This window comes from Cervus canadensis, chromosome 18, assembly GCF_019320065.1.
Source record: "Cervus canadensis isolate Bull #8, Minnesota chromosome 18, ASM1932006v1, whole genome shotgun sequence".
Lineage (NCBI taxonomy): Eukaryota > Metazoa > Chordata > Mammalia > Artiodactyla > Cervidae > Cervus > Cervus canadensis.
In genome coordinates, this window is record NC_057403.1 from 57,207,073 (window position 1) to 57,233,037 (window position 25,965).

At 48.2% G+C, this 25,965-nt stretch overlaps 1 protein-coding gene across 1 annotated transcript in view; it reads left to right on the plus strand.

The window, feature by feature from the left end:
• The window catches only part of PKD1L2 (polycystin 1 like 2), a 112,823-nt gene that overhangs the window by 61,710 nt on the left and 25,148 nt on the right, over positions 1–25,965 (plus strand). Inside the window, exons 22-34 of the mRNA XM_043437182.1 lie at positions 34–256; positions 807–1,000; positions 5,106–5,336; positions 7,362–7,463; positions 10,115–10,293; positions 12,263–12,409; positions 14,271–14,470; positions 15,154–15,371; positions 16,208–16,424; positions 19,251–19,479; positions 20,659–20,863; positions 22,047–22,143; positions 25,139–25,276. Of these exons, the coding sequence (XP_043293117.1) occupies positions 34–256; positions 807–1,000; positions 5,106–5,336; positions 7,362–7,463; positions 10,115–10,293; positions 12,263–12,409; positions 14,271–14,470; positions 15,154–15,371; positions 16,208–16,424; positions 19,251–19,479; positions 20,659–20,863; positions 22,047–22,143; positions 25,139–25,276 (2,380 nt within the window). The remainder of the gene's footprint in view (positions 1–33; positions 257–806; positions 1,001–5,105; positions 5,337–7,361; positions 7,464–10,114; positions 10,294–12,262; positions 12,410–14,270; positions 14,471–15,153; positions 15,372–16,207; positions 16,425–19,250; positions 19,480–20,658; positions 20,864–22,046; positions 22,144–25,138; positions 25,277–25,965) is intronic.

Here is a 25,965-nt window from a genome sequence, read left to right on the forward strand (position 1 = left end):
GCACACCCTTGATTTGACTGTTTCTGAATACAGATCCTGCTGCCTCGGCTTTCAGAAGGACACAGCGAGCCAACCGTGCTGAACCTGAGCAGACCTGAAGCTCTGCGAGTGAACCTGATGTCAGGCAGCGCAGCTTTAGGGATCCAGCTTCACTGGAGACCTGACGCCCCACTCACGCTCAGCCTGGGCTATGGCTACCACCCCAATGAGACCAGCTACGATGCCCAGGCTCACCTCCTGCCAACGGCTGCTCCAGGTAGTCCCACCACCCAGGGCAGCCTCTTGAGTTGCTTCCTGGGGGTGTGACCAGCTTAAAACTTGAAAATCAGAGCCATAGAGAAAAAAAAGAAAAAGAAAAAAAAACTTGCTACATTCAGTACTTATTTTTGTTAGTGGTATGATTATTATTATTAGGCAATACTAGGTGAACAATTACTATATGCCCTGAAGAAGCTGACAAGCACTCACAGAACTGACCTTATTGCAGTCCTCATGACAGCCCTTGGGGATGGGGATGAATGAAACGTTTACTTTTCGGATACAAACAGAGAGGTTAAGTAACTAGTCCACAGTCACACGGCCGAGGAGGAGCAAAGTCAGAATCTGTGCCTCATGGGGCCAACTCAGCTCACTGAGCTGGGCGTGCCTCCTCTCCTTACTCCTGGGGCATCAGGGAGACCGTCAGTGTCTGCCTCCCTGCCCAGGCACCTGGTGCCCTGCTCCCATCACATTAGATGCAGCTTCCACGAGGCTTCAGGCTGACCTGGACCCCCACCCCCACCCCCCATACCCACTGCTTCCTGCAGATGAGCTGTCCACGTGGATCCTGAGTCCAGAGGACCTGCATTTTGGAGAAGGTGTCTATTATCTGACTGTGATCCCTGAGTCTGACCTGGAGCCGGCTCCCGGCAGGGACCTCACAGTCGGCATCACCACCTTCCTGTCCCATTGTGTTTTCTGGGATGAGGTCCAGGGCACTTGGGACAACTCCGGGTGCCAGGTAAGGAGGGGGAAGCAAAGAAGATGGTAGAGTCAAGCCCAGGTCTGTCCCCAGAGCACAAGCTTTAAGCAACATGAGGCACTGCTTCTCCAGAGCCCAGCCCAGGCTCCTGGAGCCCTGGAGGCAGGTGGTTCTATTAACAGCAATCACACCCTTGTCTCAGGGCAGCTCAGCTCTGCCTCCGCGGAGCCAAGGCCTGTGACAGTGTCCTGGTGTCAGACATAGGTTTTGAGGCCATCAGAAGCCATCCCTGGGGCATCAGTGTCTTCCTTCCCTCTTCCATGCCTTTGCACATGCAGTTCTTTCCCTCAGAAGGCCCCTTTCCCCTACCCTGCCTGCAAAACTCCCATTCCCACTTCAATCTTCCAATCCAATGCCATCTTCTTGGGGTGGCAGATGTCTGCAGTCTCCCTCTGCTGGACTTCCATACTCTCCCCAGAACAACCTCCATGTCTAGTTGAATTTTATGACACACCCATCCCCACCCCCTAGATCATATTCCTTCTTTCATTCATTCTACACATGTTCACCAGTGCCAGGCCAACTAGTAGGGATACAATGATGAGACAAACAGTGAGCACTCAGTCTAGCAGAGGACAGACGAGAAGCAAATGGTGCATATTTCCAATGATAGCAGTCACAAGTCTAAGAGGCCAGGTCCTAGCAGAGCCACAAAAGGGGACTCAGAACCAAGATCCTTTGGGGTTTGTTTCTGCTTCCTCTTTGGCTTCCTTGTCAACTCCAGCCTGGCTTCCAGCTGCCACACATGGCAGTTCCCCAAGTGCCAAGAAGAGACAAGGGCTCATTGAGATGTCCAAGAGACAGCGTGTTTCCCACGCTTGCAGCCTAAGTCTTTGTACCTTGTGAACGAGTGTGTTGCCATCTTTGAGAGTCCTTGCTACCAGTGACTCATCTGATCCCCATGTTGCTGACACAGAATGCCCGTTGCAGACTGCCCTGAGGCCTGAGGCTCAGAATAGGATGGTGCAGGGGCTGGCTGCAAGGACTCTGCCACTGGACAGACTTGGGTCCAATTCCATGTCATCAGCACTTGCAAGATGACCTTGGACAAGGCCCCCCACCTCTCTGAACTTTCCCATCTGAAAATGGGGATAAAGGATGGCTGCCACTTACCACAGGGTGGGACCTAGACCAGGTTATAAGTATGAAGTACTTAGTGTGGCACCTGGCACATAGTAGGTGCTCCACAGATGAAAGTGACTGTTGTGTTAGACACTCTGGGTTGAGAGGGGGCATGAGGACAGACTGAGGGAGGACCACTTAGCTAAATGTAAGTTACTGGAAAGTTCCTAGCTTTTGGGTGGAGTCATGGGTTCCCAGGTGCTTACACATTTTTAAGAATATACAGATACTAATGCACACACACACAAATGTGGGGCATACAAAAGTCATGGGGAATGTGTCATATTACCAAAATTATGTTAACCCAATACTGTGAACCTGATGCTCATTATAGAAATAGATGTTGATAAAGATGGGTACTGATACAGAGCCATCTGGAATAGGAAATAGCAACCCACTCCAGAATTCTTGCCTGGGAAGTTCCATAAACAGAGGAGCCTGATGGGCTACAGTCCATGGGGTCGCAAAGAGTCAGACACGACTGAGTGCACATGCACGTATGCGCACACACACACACACACACACACACACAGCCATAAATAATTAAATGGAGGAAAAATAATTAAATGGAGGAAAAATAAGTAAATGGGATCACCAATTTTGGATGGAAAAATCACCGTCTATTCTCTAAATAACCAAAGAAAGCTCCAAATCTGTGAACTGCAGACCTTATCAGTGGAGTAAAGGCAGAATTATTGCAAGGGGTTTGAGAACTTCTTTATATATTTTCTCAAAGGATACTAAAGGTGTAGCTTCTGTCATGGGGGAATCTCATGAAGAGTTTCTGGTTTTTCCAGATTAACTTCTGGTTTTCAAAAGGACTCTCATGCTGGAAAAAGAGTAGGAAAGCCACTGCCCTCCAAGTCTTTGTGAAAACCCAGTAAAGTAAAACGTTAGGAATAGATCAGGTCTGGCCCCTGTGCGCCTAGTGCTGAGAAGGTCTTGTCAGGAGCACTTGCTTGGGGTTCTCTGAACCAGCCCCACCCCTCCTGGGTGTGCCAAGGGTTCCCAACCCACAGCTGATGCAGAACAGTCATCAGGATTAGGAAACAGTAAGCAAATATGGATGTGAGACCCACGTGAACTCTGTCAATAAAACAGCTGATGCCATAGCTGTCAGAGGGGTCAGCCTTGCCAGGAGGTGTGTTAAGGGTAAAAGATAAGAATTATCTGCTGAGGCATGTTTGGGCTGCCACAGGTTCTTCCTCACCAGGTGTTGAGCAAAGAACTTTCCACATGTCAGTATTTTCTGTTGTCTCCTACCTTACCACCTCATGGTGGACCCTGGAATGAAAAAGTAGTGCTGGGTTGTGGGTCTGAATGAAATCTTCACCCTCCGAATAGCCCTGGGTGGATTGCAAGCTAAGGAAGGCCTTAGCCTGCAAGAGAAGCCTTGTCGCTAAGTGCACAAAATGAATTAAGAGCCAGATAGAGAGCCCTCCCCTGCCCCATTCCTGTCTCTCTCTCCCCTAACCTCAGTCCCCATACCACAAGGACCCCGAGCCCAAGCTCCATCTACATGCCCCATTTCCCCATGTTTTGCCATAGGAAATGGCAACCCACTCCAGTATTCTTGACTGGAAAATTCCAAGGACAGAGGAGCCTTGTAGGCTACAGTCCATGGGGTCAAAAAGAGTTGGACATGACTGAACAACTTCACTTCACTTCTTTGCCTCTCTTGTGCCCGTCGGTGGCCACACCAGTAGCCAGTCCTCCACAGAAGGACGATCCTAAGGATTGGGTCTGGGCGGGCCCTAGAAGAGGGAATTCTGAGGTCCAAGTCCCCAGACCACAGTCTAAAAGTGGGGGGTCCCAGGGTAAGACATTTTAGGTAAGACAAATGAGGCATCTGGAGTGCAAAATTTAAGGGGGGCTCTTTCTCAGGGTCACCAAGGATCTCACCCTGGTCCTCGCTGGGTTGTATGTGCTATGGTGGGCATGTTCCCTCTGCCCCCACGACTCTTCATCCTGTGCACAAGGGCACAGCCCTAGGACAGCTAGAGTGGGGCCCTTCAAAGCACGAGCCTGGGACAGGGGTCACAGGTCCCTAGGTCTAAAGTGGGTAAAATTTAGAGAATTCTTTTCTGTTGCTGAGAACCAGCTTAGGATGTGAATATTCGTCCTTCCTGTTTTCTTGCCATGGTTCTCCTGATCTCTGCCATTTTTCTCTTCAGTGTAAGATAACCCACTGTCTCAGTTTGCCTGGGACTCAGGGGGCTCCCAGGATCTAAGACTTTCAGTTTGAGAAACAGAGAGGTCCCTGGCAAACTGAGATGGGTTGGTCACCCTGAATGTCCTCTCAGCACCTTGCCCATTGCCTGGCCTGGAAGTAGCACCCCACAAATACCTGCCCGGTGAGAGAGCACCAGGTGGGAGAGAGGACTGGAAGGGATGCACACCAAACACATGGCAGTGGCTGCTTCTGGAGGCTGGCGGACAGAGGGCGTTCTGGTTTTGCCCTTTATACTTCCTATCCAAAAAGGCAAAGCAGATTGGCAAGATGGACATGGTCACTCACTGAGAATGACAGGTGCAAAAATGCTTATTACAGACATGTGTAAGCGTTAGGTCGCTCAGTCATGCCTGACTCTTTGTGACCTCACGGGCTGTAGCCTGCCAGGCTCCTCTGTTCCTGGAATTCTCCAGGCAAGAACACTGGAGTGGGTAACTATTCCCTTCTTCAAGGGATCTTCCCAAACCAGGGATTGAACCTGGGTCTGGGGCATTGCAAGCAGATTCTTTACTGTCTGAGCCACCAGATGAGCCCATTACAAGACATAATTCACTATATTTAAAGATTAACGTTTAACTAAATAAAAAAGCCCAAAGAGAATCCTGAAGCTGGCCTTCAGCAGTCTCCCAGCCCTTCCCAGGACAGAATCCACCCCTCACTGCTCTCCTCCCGTGGGCAGGGAAGATACGCTCCCCAAGTGCTTTCACCAGGGCCTCTTTGGGGTTGCAGGTGGGGCCGCGGACCACCCTCTCGCAGACCCACTGCCTCTGCAACCACCTCACCTTCTTTGGGAGCACGTTCCTGGTGATGCCCAACGCTGTGGATGTCCGCCAGACTGCTAAGCTCTTTGCCACCTTTGAGGACAACCCTGTGGTTGTGACTACCGTGAGCTGCCTCTTCGTGGCCTACCTTCTGGTGTTGATCTGGGCAAGGAGGAAGGATGCTCAGGATCAAGCCAAGGTGAGGTGGCACGATCCACGGGAATAGCAGTGGGTGAGCAGTCCCCTTGCAGGAGCTCCAGAGAATGGAGCCCTGGTGGGGAGCTGAGGGGCCAGCTCCAAGTCCAGGCCTTGACCCCTGGAGTCATCTCCGATAAGCTGGCCCCTCAGCCTCTTTACCTGTAAAATGTTCTTGTTTATAAAATTATCAGGAGGATATAAAACTGACCACTTATTGAGGATCTACTATGTGCCAGGTACTATTCCCACTTAATGCCCACAACAGCACCAAGGGGAAAGGTACTGATGTTGAGAGTCCCCTAGACCACCCTCAAATTCAATGATTTGCTAGAAGGAAACACAGAACTTTAAAAAGCTATTATCCTCATGGTTATGGTTTATTACAGTGAAAAAGTGCAGATTAAAGTCAGCAAAGGGAAGGGTCCAGGAGAGATCAGGCAAGAGATTCTAACTGTCCTCTCCCCATGGAGCCCTACAGACAGATGAATTCTAGCAATGATGTGCAACAGCACATGTGACATACTGTCCACCAGGGAAGCTCCCCAAACCTTGGTTTCACGAGGGGTCAGTCTCGTAAGTATGGCACCTGCATGACTGCTTCTAGTCTGCAGCAACCACTGCCCCTCTTCCCTGCCCAGGTCAGACTGACAGAGCATGGCCCAGAGCTCTCACCACAGATCAGACTGTTAGCACGTAATGCTTAGGGTGGCCTGAGGCCCCGGGTAGTCAGACACCCTGATCATGCAGAATATTCAAGGACTTAGAGGTTATCTTCCAGGCGTTTGCCAAAACCAGTCCTTTCATTGGAATGTGTGGGATTTGAACAACCCAGGCCTGCACAGTACCTCTATCATTTTATAGAGGAAGCAAGAGAGGGGCAGAGAGGGCAATTATCTAGTCCAAAGCGACCTCCCAGGAGCCAGAATTCAAACCCAGATCTGCCTGATAAGTCAGGTCTGAGGGTAAAAACAAGATCAAACAATAACCAATTGTGACAACAAGGTTCTGATTCTTTTTCTGATACATGCATCACATCTGACCCATAGAAGCCTTCAATACACACTCACGAGTGAGTGAGCACATAAATGAATATAAGAATGCACTGAACCTTTCAACATTGCCTACCCTCCCTACATACAGCAACACCTCTCAGGATGTGAATGGTATGAAACCTAAAAAGATAATAGTTTCCCAATTTATACTGTTGTATTTGATTTGCCCAAAGGGTTTAACGCTAATATTTTAAGTCCCTCAGCTGTAGGTTGGTTCCTGCGGAGCAGACCAGATGGAGTTGAATATGCAGGGTATTTATCAAGAAGTGCTTGGGATCAGCCCCGGGGCAGGGAAGGAAGAAGGTAGGATGGGTAGAGGGAGAAGTCAAGTTGGGATGCAGCCTATTGACAGTTGATTGACCCCTTGAGAAGCTCTGGAATTGTCCTGAACTATGCTGAGAAGCCCAGGTCTTGATCTTTGGCAATGCACCAATCTGTCCTTAGATATCGGCTTCCCTAGGAGGTGCACGACTTTGACAGAGATGACTTGCATCCCTGACAATACCACCTTGGCAACTGAGAAAACAGCCCTCCGCTGACAATAGATCTGGGCAGCTCATCACTGCCCAGCCCTCTGTAGCCTCTGACCAACTACAGCTATTTATTTTTTGCTAAAACACATTCATTCTTTTTAAATTCCCTTAGAGGCACAATCTGGTTACCAATGTTATGAGAAATCATTTATGAACAGAGTTTGTATTTATCAGCTCAAACATCAAACATTCTCAGCTTAATATCAAGTTCATTTCCAATTTGACTACTTTGGGTCATATTTAATAGTGAGTATATATTTTTTATTTTAAAAGTTTTGGTTTTCACTTGAAACTCTGCTTTTATACAGAACAGTTCTTATCTGATGCAATGACTCAATAGCAGACATAATTGTGCTTCCCCCCTTTAATTGTCATGAATGCCCAACTCACTCCTGGCTACATGTGTGGTGGATGATCCCACAATGCCATCCTTCTGTCCAGGTAAAGGTCACAGTGCTGGAGGACAACGACCCCTTTGCTCAGTACCACTACCTGGTGACAGTCTACACCGGACACCGGAGGGGGGCAGCCACTTCCTCAAAGGTACTTGACTCACAAGACCCCTTGGTCAATTAGCAGGTACCACCCAGCAAAGCGCTTGCCAGTTGGTTGTTGAGTTACTTTAGCACACTGGATTTTATTGTGGGTTTTTTTAAACTTCTGCTTTTTTGGAGAAAAGTATCTTTTTGCTAGACAGAAATAATACCCTAAGCCCTAATACTTAACAAGATAAAGGAGGAGTGGATTAAGGGAGATCTGGGGTCTGGTGCTGCTTCCCTGGTGGCTCAGTTGGTAAAGAATCTGCCTTCCGATGTAGTAGACGCGAGAGATGTGGGTTCAGTCCCTGGGCTGGGAAGATCCCCTGGAGAAGGAAACGGCAACCCATTCCAGCATTCTTGCCTGGGAAATCCCATGGACAAAGGAATCTGGCAGGCTATAGTCCATGGGGTTTCAAGAGTCAGACACTACTTAGAGACTAAGCTACCACCATCACTGTACCCACTGGTCTTCTCATTTAACCCTACTAAAGGATAATTCAAACAGGTAGTTACCTGCACTCAAACGTGCTCACATATGCAGAACAGTCATTAGACTGCTAGCAATGAATAAAGGGGAAAAAAGAATTTTTAGGAGAAAGGGGAGAAAAGAGAGAAACAATGTCAACCATTTGAAAAAGAACCTCGAATTATATTTTTGAGGAAAACAGATTAGCTGCCATCCAGCTAAGAGGTCAGGCTGTCCTTGAAAGGCTGCCTAAAGGTAGTGAAGCCATGATTTCATTTGTTTATGGATGCTCCAAAACCCTTAAAAGTTTAGGTGTGGAGCACACAGCAGGTTGCTTCTGTCATGTCTCAGCATCCTTAGTTAAGTCCGCCCTGCGTCACGTCCCTCATCAGGATGTACCATCCCTCACAGCAGCCTCCAAGCTTCCTTTACTGAAACTATGTTCTGTGCTCCACAGAACCACACAGAACCACGGATACTGTGTGTACTGTGCTGAAGAAAGCTCTGTTGATTTGGGTTTTTAAAAAAAAAAAATTTATTTATTTGGTTGCACCAGGTCTTAGTTGTAGCTTGCAGGATCTTCCATCTTCACTGCAGCACAAAAACTCTTAGTTGTGGCATTGAAGATCTAGTTCTCTGACTAGGGATGGAACCCCCTGCATTGAGAGCTCAGAGTCAGAGTCTTAGCCACTGAACCACCAGGGAAGTCCCTCCACTGTTGTTTTAAATGGTGTTAGGCTCCATGAGAGCATGGCATGTGTCCACTTACTTTTTACTTTTTGAGTCTTATTTAAATCTTATTTTTACTTGTGTATATATTTTTATTTGAATTAAATGAATTTTTTAAAATCGCTGCACCTCAGTGCCTCAATCAGCTATCTAACGCAGAGTAAGTGCTCAGTAACTATTTGCTGAATAATTGCAGGAATCACTTTCATCCATCTAATGAAACACCCACTCCACTTCTGTTTGATACAAGGAACTGACCTTCCTAGGAATGAAAGAGTGAAAGCGTGTGATCCACAGGCCATTTCATGGCTCCCCATTTCACTTTTCAATTGATACCTGTTAGTTGGGTTCTCCTGGCACAGCGGTTCTCAAATGGTTGGCCCCCAGGGATGGCTGGTAATTTGGAAGTGGTTCTGGTTGTCACAACTTGGGAGAGGAAGAGATGCTACTGGCACCTCATGAGTGGAGGCCAAGGATGATGCTAAACATCCTACAGCACACAGGAAAGCCCCAGAGCAAGGAATTATCTGACTGAGAGTGTCTACAGTGGAGACTCCGCTTTAGAAGCTGATTCTGAAACAAGGATTCAAGCACAAGTAGTTCGTTTGAGAGGGGATTCCAGGGCACCCCATAGGGGAGTGGGAAGCCAGGCAGGAAAGGAACAAAAAACACTACCCTGTGGACAGCTGGAGCCTAATCCCACCGGGGAACTCTGGAAAGCAGTGAGGAATGTGGGCCTCAAAGTTATCCCAGCAGAGGCCTGAGTCAACTGGGCTGTTTATCCACCAATCCCACCAGTCATTGGTGGAAAACAGCTTGCAGGGGCCATTAATTCTCTGCTACCTTCCACCTGCTGCTCTGACAGCCAAGAACCCCCCAGGGCAAGAGACACAGCAGCTGGCAGTGGGCCATGGGAACACCACAGTGGTGAGGCTGAGGGACGGATATCAGTGGGGCATATGACACCTGCTGTAGTTGGTTTGGGCTCAGGTAATCAGGCATGGCCACCAGCAGCACCTGCAGGGCTTCAGAAAAATACGGATTCCTGTGCCCAGTATTCTTGGTAGGTCTGGATGGGGCCCGGGAATACGTATTTTGAGAGTAATGGGCAGTCATTCATTCCTGCCTCAATACTGGGAACTCTGAGTGCCCTGAGAATACAGTCATTAGGGAGAAAAACCAGTTCCTGTCCTATGGCCCTTTCAAATAAATAGACAGATAGTCTGAAAAGTTCATCAGGAAGCATTTTATGAGTATAGCTCATCTCAAAGATGTGCATACAGATAGTGTCACCCCAAATCTTCATACAACTGAAAAATAACTCAGGCAGGCCCAAGGTGGGAGGAGAGGAGGAGAAAGGGCCGAGCTTTGCTGGTTTTCATTGGTTTTCAGGCACCTCCAGCGAAACGCGGGGCTCAGTTACCACACAGAGTTAGCCACTCCTGGCCTCTGGGTTTCAGGTGACCGTCACCCTGTATGGCCTGGATGGAGAGAGTGAGCCCCACCACCTGTTGGACCCCAACATCCCGGTTTTTGAGCGAGGGGGAGTGGATGTCTTCTTGCTCTCCACCCTGTTTCCCCTGGGGGAGCTGAGGAGCCTGCGACTATGGCATGACAACTCAGGGGACCAGCCATCCTGGTGAGTCAGGGGTGGGCAAACCACAGGGACCTACTAAGCGCCAGGTCCAAGGCTGGGCGCTGTGCATGTGCTGCCTTGCTGATCCTCATGAGCCTCTGGTAGAAAACATAGACTGGATCGCTATTTCACAGATGAGGAAGCCAAGGGTCAGAGAGGCCCATCAGTCCACAGGCCACACAAAATGCTCAGTCTCTCATTTAGCTCTCAGTTTCCCCATCTATAAAATGGGGATAGATGCCTACTCTAACGACAAACCCTGCCCAATATGAGGAGAGCAGATGAGACACTGGCTGATTCTCCAGGAGAAGATGTGAGAACGGCTTCACTGCAGAGCACTAAGCTAGTTCCTCCTGTGCTTTCCTCACTGAACGCTCATTGACCCTCTGAGACAAATGCTGTTATTATCCTTGTTTTATAGGTGGGTGAATCTAAGCTTGGGAAAGATTAACTGACTTGCACAAGGTCACACAACTGGCAAGCTCAGAGCCAAGACTCCTCCCCATTTTGTCTGAGGCCCAGATGAGCGGCCTCCAGCCTGAACACTCGCCGGTGGCTGGCAGCTTTTGGAAAACACAGCATTTCGACCACTGTCCTTGACTCACCTAAAGGATTAAGACCCTCAGCTGAGGGTTGGTTCCTAGGATGCAGACTCTGAGATGAAGTTGAATATGGAGGCTGTTTACCCAAGGGATGCCTAGGATCAACCCATGGACAGGGAGAGAAGCAAGCAGGATGGGCAGAAGAGCTTTGATGCAGCCCAAAGACAGCTCAGCTGACCACAAAGGGAGCTCTGGAGCTGTGCTGAGTTGGGCTGAGATGTCCAGGTCTTGATCACACCAGGCGCCTCACCCAATGGGCACTGGATGTCAGCCACCTCAGGAGGGTGTGTGACCTCAACAGAGGTGGCTCTTACATGCCTGATGGGGACTATCCTCCATGAAAGGAGAAAATGCATGTCAAGAGCTTCTTAGCATAATCCCCACTGTGCAGTAAATGCTCAATAAAGAGTGCCTACTGGGCTTCCCTGGAGACTCAGTGGTAAAGAATCCCTCTGCCGATGTAGGAGACATGGGTTTGATCCCTGATCTGGGAAGATCCCACATGTGTCAGAGCAACTAAGCCCATGCACCACAACTTTTGAGTCTGAGCTCTAGATCCCTGGAGCCACAACTACTGAAGGCCGAGTGCCCAAGAACCCATGCTCCACAACAAGAGAAGCCACCACAATGAGAAGTCCACTTACTGCAACCAAGAGTAGCCCCCACTCGCTACAGCTAGAGAAAAGCCCACACAGCAACAAAGACCCAGCACAGCCAAAAATAAAAATAAATAAAATTATTTTTAAATAAATAAAACATAAAAGTAGATAATTAAAAAAAAAAGAATGCCTATTGATATCCTTAGTCTCATTTCCCTCTAAGGCAACAGGGAAAACCGCTGCTGCTGAATCTGACCTCCCAGCAGAGGCAAGATGACTTCATTTCTTCCCTGGGCCTCAGAGGTCTAACTCAGACCTGATGACCCACAGAGCCCTGAGTCCCAGGTGGAGGGCAGGCGCGTTCCCTGATGGAGGCCGGGGGGCCGGGCCCGTGCGCTCGAGCCTGCACCTCCCGGGACGCACGGTCCAACCAACTCGCCTCTCCTGCCTGCGTCATGGCGGCGCCCCTGGGCTCGCTGCCCTACAGGAGGGTTCACAGTTTCAGAACGCATGCTCTTGCAGCATGCCTGTGAAAATTTGGCAGCCTCCAAGCTGGTGGTCTACACTAGCTGAATTCCCCACAGGAACCCAAATTCACCCACTGATTGGGGCATTTTGATCAAGGCACTAACAGCAATGAAGAAAAATACAAAGTGTCTTTTTAGTTCTTGTTCTTGGGTTCAGGTCTGCAATATATTAACATTATCTTCAAGGGGTCCAAAGACATCTCATCCGCCTAACATTATCCTCAAAACTGTGGATCCCCTCCAGGTATGTAAGCCAGGTGCTGGTGCACGACCTGGCAATGGACCAGAAGTGGTACTTCCTCTGCAACTCATGGCTGTCCATCGATGTCGGAGACTGTGTCCTTGACAAGGTATTTCCGGTGGCCACAGAGGAGGACAGGAAACAATTCAGGTACTGTTCTTTCTTCTTTAAAGCAAATGCTCTTTTACTTTGTTATTTCATCTCTGGAGGAGTGGCATCATAATTCAGTCTCAGCCAAATAAAAGCATGTTTCAGCTTGCAGGTCTAGGTAGCTCTGAATGTGTGATATTAATGACTAATTAGGTTTTTTTTGCTGTGATAGAAGGGCCCTGGAGGGACACGGGCCCTTCAAGACAGAATTATCTTCAGGTGGTGATAACAGTTATGGAACAGTTATCCAAATTTCCTTACACACGTCACAGAATAATACTTTTTATATGAGTGAACAGACTGATCTGAACGGCGATTCTACGTCTGGCCATGTGGAGCCTCTTCTTCACGTCGTTTTACTCTCGATGCATTTTTCAGCGTCTCCCATGCTTTATTCACTCCCTCATCCCCTTCCCTGTTGTGCACCCTTCCACATCTGTTCCCAGACACACATAAGCAGATACAAATGTACACGCCTGTACACCCACCCACACAGGACACCACATACTGCTGTTTATCTTGTATCTTTTAAAACAGCATGTTAAAAAATAATAAATAAAACAGCATGTTATCCTGAATATGTTGCCTTTTTTCTTTTAAAGGACTTTCCTGGTGGCTCAGATGGTAAAGCATCTGCCTACAATGCAGGAGACCTGGGTTCAATCCCTGGGTCAGGAAGATCTCCTGGAGAAGGAAATGGCAACCCACTCCAGTATTCTTGCCTGGAAAATCCCATGAACGGAGGAGCCTGTAGGCTATAGTCCATGGGGTCACAAAGAGTCAAACACGACTGAGTGACTTCACTTTCACTTTTTTCTTTAATATATCACACACATCCTTCTGAGGGTCAAACTTCTGAGTCAAACTTTCCTTATTGGCTGCATGATATTCCACAGAATGGATGACCCACAATTTTCCTACACACAGGCATTCAGTCTACTTCTAGTATATCTACCGAAAGGCGACATTTCCTCCCAGCTGCCACTGGGAGCAGCTCAGCCTCCAAGGGGGAAGAAGTCTGAACCAGAGAGACTTGGACCCCAACAGAGGCATAAAACAGATGTGGGCACAGGTCATAAAGTCCCACACGCCTGCTAGTGACTTGCTGTGTGACCTTGGATAAGTCACGCACTTCCCCAGGTCCCAGCTTCCGCATCTGAAAACTGACCAGTCAACGTGCATACCCCACAGGGGGCCCCAGGTCCCGTGGAACGATGTGGTAATGTGCCTGGCACACTGTGCGGTTCAGGCTAAGCAGATCTTATCTCCAACCGCATCAGCACATGTGAAGCCTAGGAACCTGGCAACGAGCTCTCTGACGACAGGAGCTTCTCATCCCTGTGAAACCCTGGGCCCAGCACACAGCCTGGGGCACAGGACTGGGGGCATCAAATATTTGCTGAATAAGACATATAACATGGACACTGTTGTTGGCAACTGACCTCTTTCTCTCTCTTCACCTTTACTCTGAGTCCAGGGCATCCACACTTCCTCAAGTGACAGTCAAAGTATTGTACAACCCTGGAGGGTGCTGGCACTGACCAATCAGAACAAGCGACAGTAGGAAATCTCTGCTCTGGACACTCTATTAGCAGAATCTGCACCTTTGAAAAGCTTCTGAGGTTGAACTACATTCTACTCACAGGGAAATAATACAGATCCTTTACGAGAATGTGATGCCTTTTCTGAGACCCTGTCTCACAATTTTTACTCTCTGTATTTCTTCTATAACAGAAAAAAGCAGATGAAGAATTTAGAAACAAATCCTCCCTCTCAGTCCAGGATTGCTCCAAAAAGACCAGGCTTCTCCCCTATTCCTGCCTCCCTAAATGCCTATCCCTCTCCCCTGGTCTGTCCACAGCCACCTGTTTTTCATGAAGACCTCCAAAGGCTTCCAGGATGGCCACATCTGGTGCTCCATCTTCAGCAGCTCAGCTCGGAGCAACTTCACACGTGTCCAGAGGGTGTCCTGCTGCTTCTCACTGCTCCTCTGCACCATGCTGACCAGCATCATGTTCTGGGGTGTCCCCAAGGACCCAGCTGAGCAAAAGATGGACTTGGGTAACTCCCACTCTCAAGGCCTGGAGATCAGGGTTACTGGCAGTAGACATGAGTTGTCACTGCCCCAGAAATGCCATGCAATTCTAGAGGTCCCAAGACTACCCTGAATTTCAATAACTCATTAGAAGGACTCAGAAGTCAGAAATGCCATTATACTCATAATTATTAGAGAAAGGATATAGATCAAAATCAGAGGCATGTGGGGCAGGAACCATGGGAGACTAGGCACTGAGCTTCCAGTGGAGTCTGGATGGCACTCACTCCTCCAGACAATGACATGTGATCACACGTGCAGAGTAATGCCAACCATGGATCCTCTCTTGAGCCTTAGTGTCTAGTTTTTATTGGGGCATGATAACATAGACATGGCTGACCCTGGATGACTGACCTAAGATTCCAGCTCCTCTAGGCATTGAGGTGATCCAGGGCAACCAAGGCCCCCACCATAAATCACATTGTTAGCACAGAGTATACCAGATGGCCCAAGACACCAGGTAAACAAAGGCATACCCACCACGCAGGACATCCCAAGGGCTTAGTGGTCACTACCCCCCACCCCCCAGCCTTGGAGCCATTCAAGGGGCAGACCTCTCTTCAGGCAAGGTTAACCCTTGCTGCACAGCCACATTCTGGGAGGGGTGGAGGGGACTCTCTCCTTGACCCCTGCCCTCCATCTGCCTCAGGTCAAATCGAGTTCACTTGGCAGGAAGTGATGATTGGGCTGGAGAGCTCACTCCTCATGTTCCCCATCAACCTCCTGATCGTTCAGATCTTTCGGAATACCCGTCCTTGGGTAGCCAAGGAACAGAATGCTGGGAAATGGGACAGGAGGAGCCTCAGCCTGGCGCCCCCACCACAGCCCATGGAGGATGGCCTTCTGACGCCTGAAGCAGTGACCAAGGCAGGTCTCAACCCCGGAAGCATAGGGGGACCTCTAGCCTGGGAAGAAGTTGGGGTGGGGACTGGGGTTTGAGGCCTGCAGTCCATGTGGTCTGACAGCATCGGTCACCAAGACTCATCAACTGCACACACATGCACACACACATATATGCAAACACATGTACATGACATGTACACATGCATGCACACACATGCCACATGTACACACATTCACACAAACCATGGATACATCCACAAACATGTATAGATGTACAAAATGTACATCTGCACAGTGCACACATGTACACATGCACACACGTACCCACACGAATGCTTACACACATGCCACATGTACACATTCATACACACCACACATCTACAACACACACATATATGCAAACAATATGCACACATCTCCACACACATGTACACACGTGCACAGATACACGTTTATACACATGTACTCATGTGCAAGCAAAGACCTACAACATACATTCATACATGCACAGATACCTTTTTTGGTTACCTACTCTGTACAAAATATATACTTTCACTACAGATCACAGGCTAGAAGTACACAGAAAGAATTCCCTCTGTATTCATGCACTCATTAAGCATTTATTGAGCACCTACTATGTGCCACACTTTGAGGAATATAGCCTGAAATATGTCAGTTGAAATCCTAGAAGAGAGATTTTATGCAGGACATAACAGAAGCTCAAGGTGGTCCAAGGTCATGTCTCAGTAGGCAGACCTGGGACCAGACCCAGAATGTCCAGCCCCAGGGTGAGTGCTCTTGATTACTCTGCTATCCCCTTACCTGTAGCTCACATCCTGTTCCCACTGGGTGACTTGCAGGATCTGTGGAGACTTGTCAGCAACCTGTTCAAAGCTCTGAAGGTGCCACCTCCTCTCTTGGGCTGGGACTCCACAAACTCAATGAATATCAACCAACTGCTGGCCTTGATGGAAGACGTTATCTGTCGACAGAACAAAGCAGGGCAGGTCTTCTCAGACGAAGCCAGCCAGACAGGGGCCCCTTTAACACTCACTCTTGGGTCAGTACAAGTAAAAGGTGAGTCTTGATATTTCTCTGCTTTGAGGGGGCATATTGGAGCCAGGTGGATGCAGGACTGAGGGTCATGTCTGTATCACTAGGGGCTCAAGAAGTCCTCCTAGGGTCTCCCTCACCAGCCTCCACTCCAACCACTCACCAGAGCCTCTCTCTCTGTACTGCAGGCATCCAGGTCTTCACATAATTCCAAGGTGCCTTCCCTTGAAGGCCTGTGCACATTGTTGGTCCTCTGATCTAGAATGTTCTCTCTCCTCTCTTTGCTTGGCTAATGCCTACTTAGCCTTTATTCTTGGCTGACCTGTCCTTTCCTCAGAGGAGCAACTCAACCACTCAGCCCACAAGAGGGTCTCCAGCCATGTGCTCTTTAGCCCCTAAGCATCTCCTGCATTGCTTTCACATTGCTTGTTGCTGAATCATGAATTACGTGGAGAGCTGCACATGTGTACTGCACATTATTCTGGTCTGAACTAGTCTGACTCCCCTCTTGCACCTTTCCACCTAGATCACTGTCTCCAGTGCTTAGACCAGTTGTCCAATAGAACGTTTCACAGTGACAGGAATGGTCTATGTTTCCATTGACCAATACGGCAGCAACCGGCCACAAGTAGCTATTGGCACACTTGAAACGTGGCCAGTGTGACTAGGGAACTAAATTGGTTTTATTTTAATTTAAATAGTCACACATGGCAAGTGGCTGCCATATTTGGTGGTGTGGCTTAAGTATGCTGCCATTTTTAACACACAAGGCTGATCAATGTCTTAACCTTCCTTAGAATACAAAAATGGGCTCTATAGATTGGGGAGTTTGAATTCATAACTCTTCGGCCCACTTCTGATACAATGGATTAAATTTTCTGGAGTGAGGCCAGGAATCTGCATTTTTAACCAGTTACTTTGGTGACTGTTATGTGGACTGAATGTTGAGAGCCACTGCCATCAAGACAAGGTCCCAGTTCCTTACTGGAGCGCTCAAAGCCCACCTGGCCAGGCTCATGCTGACCCCATGGTCAGCCCCATTTTGACCCCTGTGTTCCAGCCATGCTGGAAGATTAGCCCCAGAGAGCTGGGCTCTGGCTGCCTGTGAAGGTCGTCCCCATAGGAACTCTGCTGATGCCCACACTGGACACTGGGTCCTGTTTGGGGGTCTTTGGGGGCATAGGCATTCACAGCATGGGCCTTAGAACAAGGACTCTGGAGTTGGTCACACCTGGGGCTCTCCCACATGCAAGAGCAGCTGTGCAGCTTTGGACAGCTGGTCAACCTCCCTGAGAAAACCATTGCCTCCCCTGTAAAATGGAAGCATTGATCCAGCCCTCTCCTTGGCTGGTTCTGAGAACTCAGTGAGGTTATTGGACACGTGAACTGCTTAGACCCAAGACTGACACAGAGCAGGGATTCAGTAAGTGGTTATGATTGGGAGTGATGCATCTTCCGGAAACACTGCCAGAATGCTTGCAACACCAAGGCTGTTGATGCTGGACACTTTAGCTGTGGCGTCAGTGAGGGAGGCCCAGGAAGGAGGGGGAGGTAGGAGGCCTGGGTTGAGTCAAGGGAGGCAGGGATCGTGTGGCCATGCCTTTACCCACAGCTGGTCTGCGTCTCTACTTTCTCCACATCACTTATTTTCTCAGTCACTTCTCACTTGTGACTGGAGAGGGGTCCTGGAGCCAGGGTGCTCCATCGTGCCAGTTTCTATATCCAGTTACATGCACCCTTTATGAAAATGAACTCTGGTCCAGACCTGGGCCCTTCTTGCCCAGGAGAAAGCCCTGAGGGTGCTGGTCTCCCATCTCAGGGTCCAGGGACCCAGGCCAGGCTCTACCTGCAGAGGCCAAGCTTCCCTTAGAAGGTATGGGGAAATAGTGGAAAGGGTCAAAAGTGTGTTTTTCTTGCATGAATATGTTTTACCTCTGTAATTTAAGACATAAAACACCTTTGCTCTTTTAAACACTTTTTAGGAAATGAAATTTGAAGAAAAGAATTGGAGAAGAACATTCAGAAGTTATCAGGGGAAACTTTTTCACTGGCTGTTTCATGCTGTTAAGGAATTATTATTAATTGTTTTAAAAATTAATAATGACATTGGTTTTGTTTTTTAAAGGAGCCCTTTCCCAATACAGGAGAATATTTAGTGTCAGGACATGGGGCTTGGAATTTAGATGAGATATGACTGGCCATGAGGAGACAATTTTGAGCAATGGGTACAGATTCATCTCATTCTCTTTTCCAATTTAGAATTTTTCATAATAAAAAAACTAAAAACAAAAGATAAAGATTTATACCATCTTTGGCAACAGGCAAACTTGGCTTCAAATTAAAATCTTGTATATATTAAAATATTTGCAGATGACAGAACTCTGTGTCTAGGATTTGCTTTTTATATACTTCAGAAATTAAAAAAAAAAAAAACAAACATTGTGGGGCAGAGACAAGACTGACAAAATGTGGGTATATGTTGTGGGAGGGCAATAGGTATGTTATTCTCATCTCTTCTAAGTGTAAGGAAATTTTGAAAATGCCCTTGATAAAAGACAAGTGTGTGTGTGCTCAGTTGCTCAGTCGTGTCTGATTCTTTGTGGACCCATGGACTGTAGCCTGGCATGATCTTCTGTCCATGCGATTTTCGGGCAAGAAGAAGTACATTCAAATCCTAACTGACCATGTGGGCTGAGTACCCCATCTTTCTGAATCTCAGATTTCTCATGGCCTGGCATATCGAAAGTGCTTGATATAAGAAAATCATCATCAACACTTCTGTTTCTATTGCAGGCAGTCTACTCTGTCACTCAGCACCAGCTGATGCTCTTTCTCTCCCTTGTCCTCCAGAAAACATGCAACGCCTCAGGCCCAAGGTGGGCCCAAGTGATGCCTGGAAGAACAGTGCCTACCGGCAGTGTCTCTACCTTCAGCTGGAGCACCTGGAGCAAGAGCTGCTGCTGCTGGAGCCCCAGGGCTCCTCCCAGGGTCAGAGCCGCACCAGGGCACTAGGGCAGCTGCAGACCCTGAAGGGCTGTCTGGTGGCACAGGCTGGAACCCTGCCCCCAGCACACTCCAGGTAATCCACTCCCCTGGTGCTCCCAGCCCAGGGGCCTGCCGGGAGAGCATCTGGGCAACTTCAGAAGGTTATTCATCCAGATCTCCCCAGGAAGCAGCGACTCAGGGAAGAGGACTTGGACAGGGTGATTTTACCAGATGACCGTTAGAGCCCTTTGTATAGCATTTTACAGTTTATAACCATTTTCACATGGGTGTTTCAAGGCTGCATGCTCTTAGACAAGTCCCTCAACCTCTCTGAGCCATGTTTTCCCTATCTGTAATATGGGAATGATAACACCTATCTCTTGGTCCAGACCTAAAAAGAATTTAAAAGGCCCTGGCCCATAAAGAGCAGTATCACTCAGGACATCTACAAAGAATACAGGCTAGGTGTGGAAGGGCCTGGAGACAGAGTCCTCTCCAGAGTCCTCTTGACCTGGCATAGTAAGCATTTGTTTACCAAACATTTGCTTTCATCTCCAGGTGAACTGCCTTCCTCCCCTTTGAGGTCCCAAGCTCCAAACCAGTTCTCAGATGCTCAGAACCTTCAACTGCCTAACTTGTCCTTGGGTCTTAAATTCTTCTGAAGCCCCATACATATGTAATTAAATTTGCTTTTTCTCCTGTTAATCTGTCTCATGTCAATTTAATTTAAACCAGCCAGAAGAATCTAGAAAGGGTAGAAGGAAATTTTTTTTTTTCCCCAACAATAGTACCAAAACTGAGTGAGAAAATGACCATTTTTGAGATGTATTAGGAAATAATTGGTGACAATTTTATATTATGTGTGGAATTTATTTTTAAATATTTCAGGGGGGAAAATGTGGAAATAGATGAAATAAGTGACAAGGAGGTGATGGTTGTTGAAAGTAGTTGATGAGGGTTCCATCTACTCACTGATTTTTGTATAATGGGGAATTTTCATAATAAAAACAACTATATAGTACCAGCCTTCGAAGCTTGCCATCTGTATACATCAGTCTGTATGGGGACTGGCTCCTAGTAAGCATTGAATAAAGGTGACCTCAGTAGCATACGTGTATGTATATCAGACAGAATACAGAACAGGACAGAGGAGAAAACTGAGGGTCTGAGGGGTCGAGGAGCTTGACCAAGTCACGCAGCTGGTGGAGGTGGAGTAGGAGTTGAACTTGAGCCCAAATGGGGCCACACTGATTATATCCACCCTCTCCTGCAGTTCCTTGCAGGCAAGCAAGCTCCCTCGAGGCCTGCCCTGGTGGTGTGTCCTGGTGGGCTGGCTCCTGGTGGTAGTCACAAGCGGGGTGGCAGCCTTCTTCACCATGCTCTACGGCTTGCACTATGGATGGACCAGCTCCCTCAAGTGGCTCATCTCCATGGCCGTCTCCTTCGTGGAGAGCGTGTTTGTCACCCAGCCACTGAAGGTCAGGACCTCTGTGGGGCTGCCCTCATGTCCTCCGCCCCTCTGTCCAGGCTTTCCCTCCTGCCAGCTGCTCCATCCTTAGGCTTCAGCAGTTCCCTCATCTGTTCATTCACAAACCCAGCTGGAGTGCCACTTCTGGGTGGATCCGGGGCAGGAAGGTAATTACCAGGATAAATCACGCTCCCTCACGGCCAAATGCTGGCATCTCATCATCACTCTCACCCTCGGGAGGGTCCTCACCTCCACTTTACAGGTGGGAAAACCTGAGGTAAAGTGGCCATGAGTTTGAGCAAACTCTGGGAGATGGTAAAGGACTGGGAAGCCTGGTGTGCTGCAGTCCACAGGGTCACAAAGAGTCAGACAAGATTTAGAGACTGAACAACAACAACAAAAGAGGCTAAGGTCACAAAAAAATCTTGCCCTAAGTCACATGTAAAATAGGAATGATATATTTCCTCAGGGCTAGGATGTTTTTGATTGTGGCATGTATAATGCCACAAGAACTTTATCTTCAGAAAAAAAACCCACAAAGTCATTAGATGTGTCCATGAACTGGAAATACACTCCTATTCTTGAAAATGTAAAATTATGCAAGTGAGCAGTCAGAGTCACTGAATCTGGCCTGGAAGAAGCCAGGCAGTAGGAATCCTGGCATGGGGTAGGGGGAAGCTATAGAAATGAGGGAACATTTATAGAGACTCTTTCTACCTATGCAGCATTGTGGAATCCTCCTCATCACCCCCCCCCCCGCCCCCACCAGCAAACAGCTCCTGACACCTGCCCCAATCCAGTCTGAGAATATTAAGAACAGAGTCCTGAGCCTTATGCTTCTATGCTGTGGGTGCAAAGACAATGTAATGGGAGGAATTACTTCATACAGAAAGGGAGGGACAGACAGAGGGAGGAGGCAGGTGTATGTGCTAGGGAGGTGTAAGTCACCAGGCTGAGAGGTAACAGAAAGGCTGAGCAAAAGGAGAGCAGCGGGTGGGAGGGCTCAGGACACGCCAGAAGCAGGGTGCGTTCAAGGATTTGCCTGTCTCAGCCTGGCGGGTGACCAGGCGCACACACACTTCATGACCACATGCCCTCTCTGCAGAGGCCGGGTTGGTTCCCACCTGGCTGCCCCACAGCATGGCTCCTGTCCCAATTAACAGAGTTTCCAACACACGGTGGGTGTTTTGCAGGTGCTGGGGTTCGCAGCTTTCTTTGCGCTGGTGTGGAAGCGCGTGGAGGATGAGGAGGAGCCTGTGGCCCCCCTCCCGGGACGTCTCTCCGGCCCAGGTAACGGCTCCCTGGATGTAGGCAGGGGCTGACGAGGCTAAGAGAGCCCACAGAGCTCAGCCGCTGGGTGATCCTGGGCTCAGACCTCTGCTCCCCAGACTCCACCCTACTGGTGAGGCACCCCCAGACCATCCAGGGACAAGTGCCTCCTCCTCTGTCTCCTGAGCAACCTCATTCCTCCCCTATCCAAGCCTTTCTGACACCCAAGCATGAAGAGGCACTGTGGGGTCCGTGTTTGGCAGGGGCCATCATCCTCTGTGTAATAGCAAGCAAGCATTCCTCTCCAGGGTTCATGTCATTAGAAAACCAAAATACAAGGTGTGGGGGTGAGGGGTGAGAATGAGGGGTAAGAGAGTTGTAATTAGGGTTCTCAGACAAGGGTCTGCAAACAACAGCCAGGGGCCCAAATCTAGCCCAGCGCCTGCTTCTGTAAAGCATTTTAGTGGAACACAGCCATGCTGCCTCTGGTCAGAGGAGCCCATGACCAGACCTCTTCCCCCCAACCTGACCTCTCACCTTTCCAGACAAAACTCCTGAGGGTGCCTTCAATAAGAGAGTTACAAAACACACACAGGCAAACAGAACAGAATCAACACTCTCACAGTCTATGCAGAGATTCTGACTCTCAAGGAAAAATGGGAGCAGACAAAAGCCCACACCCCTACATCCCCATGCAGTATGGTGACCTCCTCATGGGCCGGGATCCTTCCATCCTCCAATAGGGTTTTGGCTTTGCAGATCCAAAAACTCCATTAAAACCATCTTCCAAGTCAAAAGATTAATTTTCTCCAAAGAGACGTCAGCCTCCCAATCAATTAAATATTCACTGGTCATTCCTTTGGCATTTATCCAGGGAGTACTTGCTGTATTCCAGGCAGTACACTGGCTTGGGAACATGATTTACATAAAATCCAATCACTGTGAGTGTATAATTCATTGATTCTAGTAAATTATAGAGTTGTGCAACTATCACCACAATTCAGAACAGCTGTGTTACCCCCAAAGGTTCCTTCTTGCCTGTTTGAAGTCAATCCCTGCTCTCTGCTCAGCCCTTGCAACACAGCACTGACTGGCTGGAACAGGTTACTGCTCTTAGAATAAAGGGCATCTGTGGTGTTAGGGGTAAAGAACCCACCTGCCAGGGCAGGAGATGTAAGAGATCCAGGTTTGATCCCTGGGTCAAGAAGATCCCCTGGAGGAGAACATGGCAACCCACTCCAGTATTCTTGCCTGGAGAATCCCACGGACAGAGTAACCTGGTAGGCTACAGTCCACGGGGTCACAAAGAGTTGGACACGACTGAAGCAACTTAGCACACTTGGAATAAACAGCCCATTTGGGAGACACAGTAAACAAATATATGTACAAAACGACTTGTAAGAAAGAATGAGGCGGGTAGAATAAGAGGGTACAGGCCTCTCTGCTAAAGGGGTACCTAAGCTGGCTCCCAGAGGATGGGAGAGGGAAGGACTGAACACTGAGTGTGTGCAAAGTCCCTGAGGTGGAACCACAGCTTGTCATTTTACAGCAGGTACTGACAGGGTGGCTACAGCACGGGGAGCTGTGTGTATGTGGAAGGAGTGGTTCAAGATGAGGGCAGAGAGGTGGGTGAGGACCATGTCACGCAGTGCCCTGGGGCAATGCTGGGGCTTTGGAGTGTTTCAAATAGGAGATTTGTGATTTTAGGAAGATTACTATGACTGCTCTTGGAGACCAGAGGTAGTGGGTCACAGGTAGGAGTGGAGAAGCCAGTAGGAAGACTAGTGAAATGGTCCTAGACTGGGGATGGCATGTGTTAGCAGTGGGGATGGACAGAGGGGTGTGGATCTAAAAGACAGTTGGGTCAGTATACCCATATCAGACTGCCTATAAACAGTGTTAATACCAAATGCAGACAAGGATGCAGAGAAGCTGGAGGACTGACACAGTCCCAGTGGGAACATAAAATGGTACAGACACTCTGGAAAACAGTTTGGCAGTTCCTTTCAAAACTAAAAATGGGTTTACCATATGACTCGGCAATTGCACTCTTGGGCATTCATCCCAGAGAAATGAAGACTTATTTTCATACAGGAATCTGTGCACAAACATTCATAGCAGCTTCATTCGCAACAGCCAAAAGATACTTAGCCACTCCAAGGAACCTACCCAAGAGAAATGAAAATATATGTCCATACAAAACATTCATAGTCACATTATTCTTAATAGCCCAAGCAAGGAGTAATCCAAATATCCATCAATAGGTGAATTAAACAAAAGCTAGCCTGTCCATACAACAGAATACTAATCAAAACATAAAAAGAAACTAACTACTAACATACACAACATGGATAAGCATCAAATCATTACACTAAGTGAAAGATGCCAGATATAGAAAACTATGTACATATGACTCTATATGAAAAGTCTAGAAAGAAAGTCTATGGATACAGAAAGCAAATTAATGAGGCTGAGGGTGGAGATAAAGTGGATGTAGAGACCAACTTCAGGGACATGAGGGAACCTTTAGGCGTGACAGAAACACTCTAAAACTGGGTTGTGGTGATGGTGGCGCAACTCTATAAATTTCCTAAAATCACTGAATTGTAGGCTTCTATAGAGTGAGTTTGTGAAAATTATAGCTCAATAAAGTGGTCTGAGAAAGAAGATACTTGGAATTAGACATAACAGGACTTTGAGATATTAGATACCCTCAACTTTCCAAGTTTGGGAAGCACTGAGATCCCCCTTAGAGTCCAGGAACACAGGAAGACTGCATCCAGTGATCAGTGAGACCACAGGAGGGGAGGCATTTGTTCCTGAAGAAGAAGGGACAGGATCCTGGGCACTGGGATAGCCCAGGCAGAGGCACGGAGGGCAGTGTTGGGAAATGGCTCCCGAAGAGTGGGAATGGTGGGTCCCGTGGTACCTGGTGAGGGGGTCTCTTGGTTGCAAATGTACAGCCTGGTTCCACTGCCCATTTGGGGGACTGCTCTTATGCCCTTCACTTTCACAGACCCCTCTGCCTTGTTCCGAGCGCGAAGAAACAGCAGAAGGGATATCTACCGGCCACCTCTAGCCTCTGACATTGAGAAGATGAAAACCACGCACCTCAAGGAGCAGAAAGCACTTGCTTTAATCAGAGAAATCTTAGGTAGGCAGCCAAGATTACCTATGAGCGACCTTCCCACTTGCTGGTTCTTAACAAAGACTTGAGCAGATTTGGTGCAATCTCTTTTCTTTTTCTTTTTTGACTCTTTTTGTTCTGCTTGTTTATTTGGTTTTCTAGGCATTGGTCAACTCCTGATTATATGTCAGTGTTCTAGATGTCTCTTGAGATGTGCATTCACATTTTGTCTCTTCATCTTCTGGGGGAGTCTCTCCGGAGTCCTCCGACAAGGTCTTGTAAGGACTGGCTACTGTCATTCTGAGGTCCCTCTTCACTGGGGCCTGAGAGTTCTCTTTATTATTCTACTGTGTTGAAGCTGTGGCCTGGATCTCATATCTTCTTCCTTATTGGTTCATTCTTTTGTTTCACGAAACCCACTCTCCCATAGTTTCCATGACAAGGAGGCCATGCTCACATCTGTGCTTCCATTGGCCAAGCACGTGTGGCCAAAGCACAGAGTTGGGGGGCTTGTGTAGGAATTACATATACAGAATGAAGAACAAGAGGGGTGTGGGCAGAGCTCCAGTAAGTCATCTTGAGGTTGGCGGGGGGGTGTGCCAGAATGCATATTCCCAAGCCCTGAACCGAGATTCCGGTTCAGTAAGGTTATGCATCCCTGACGTGATTCTAACATTGGGCTTCCTAAACTAAGTCTTTGTACCTAATGGCCCTTA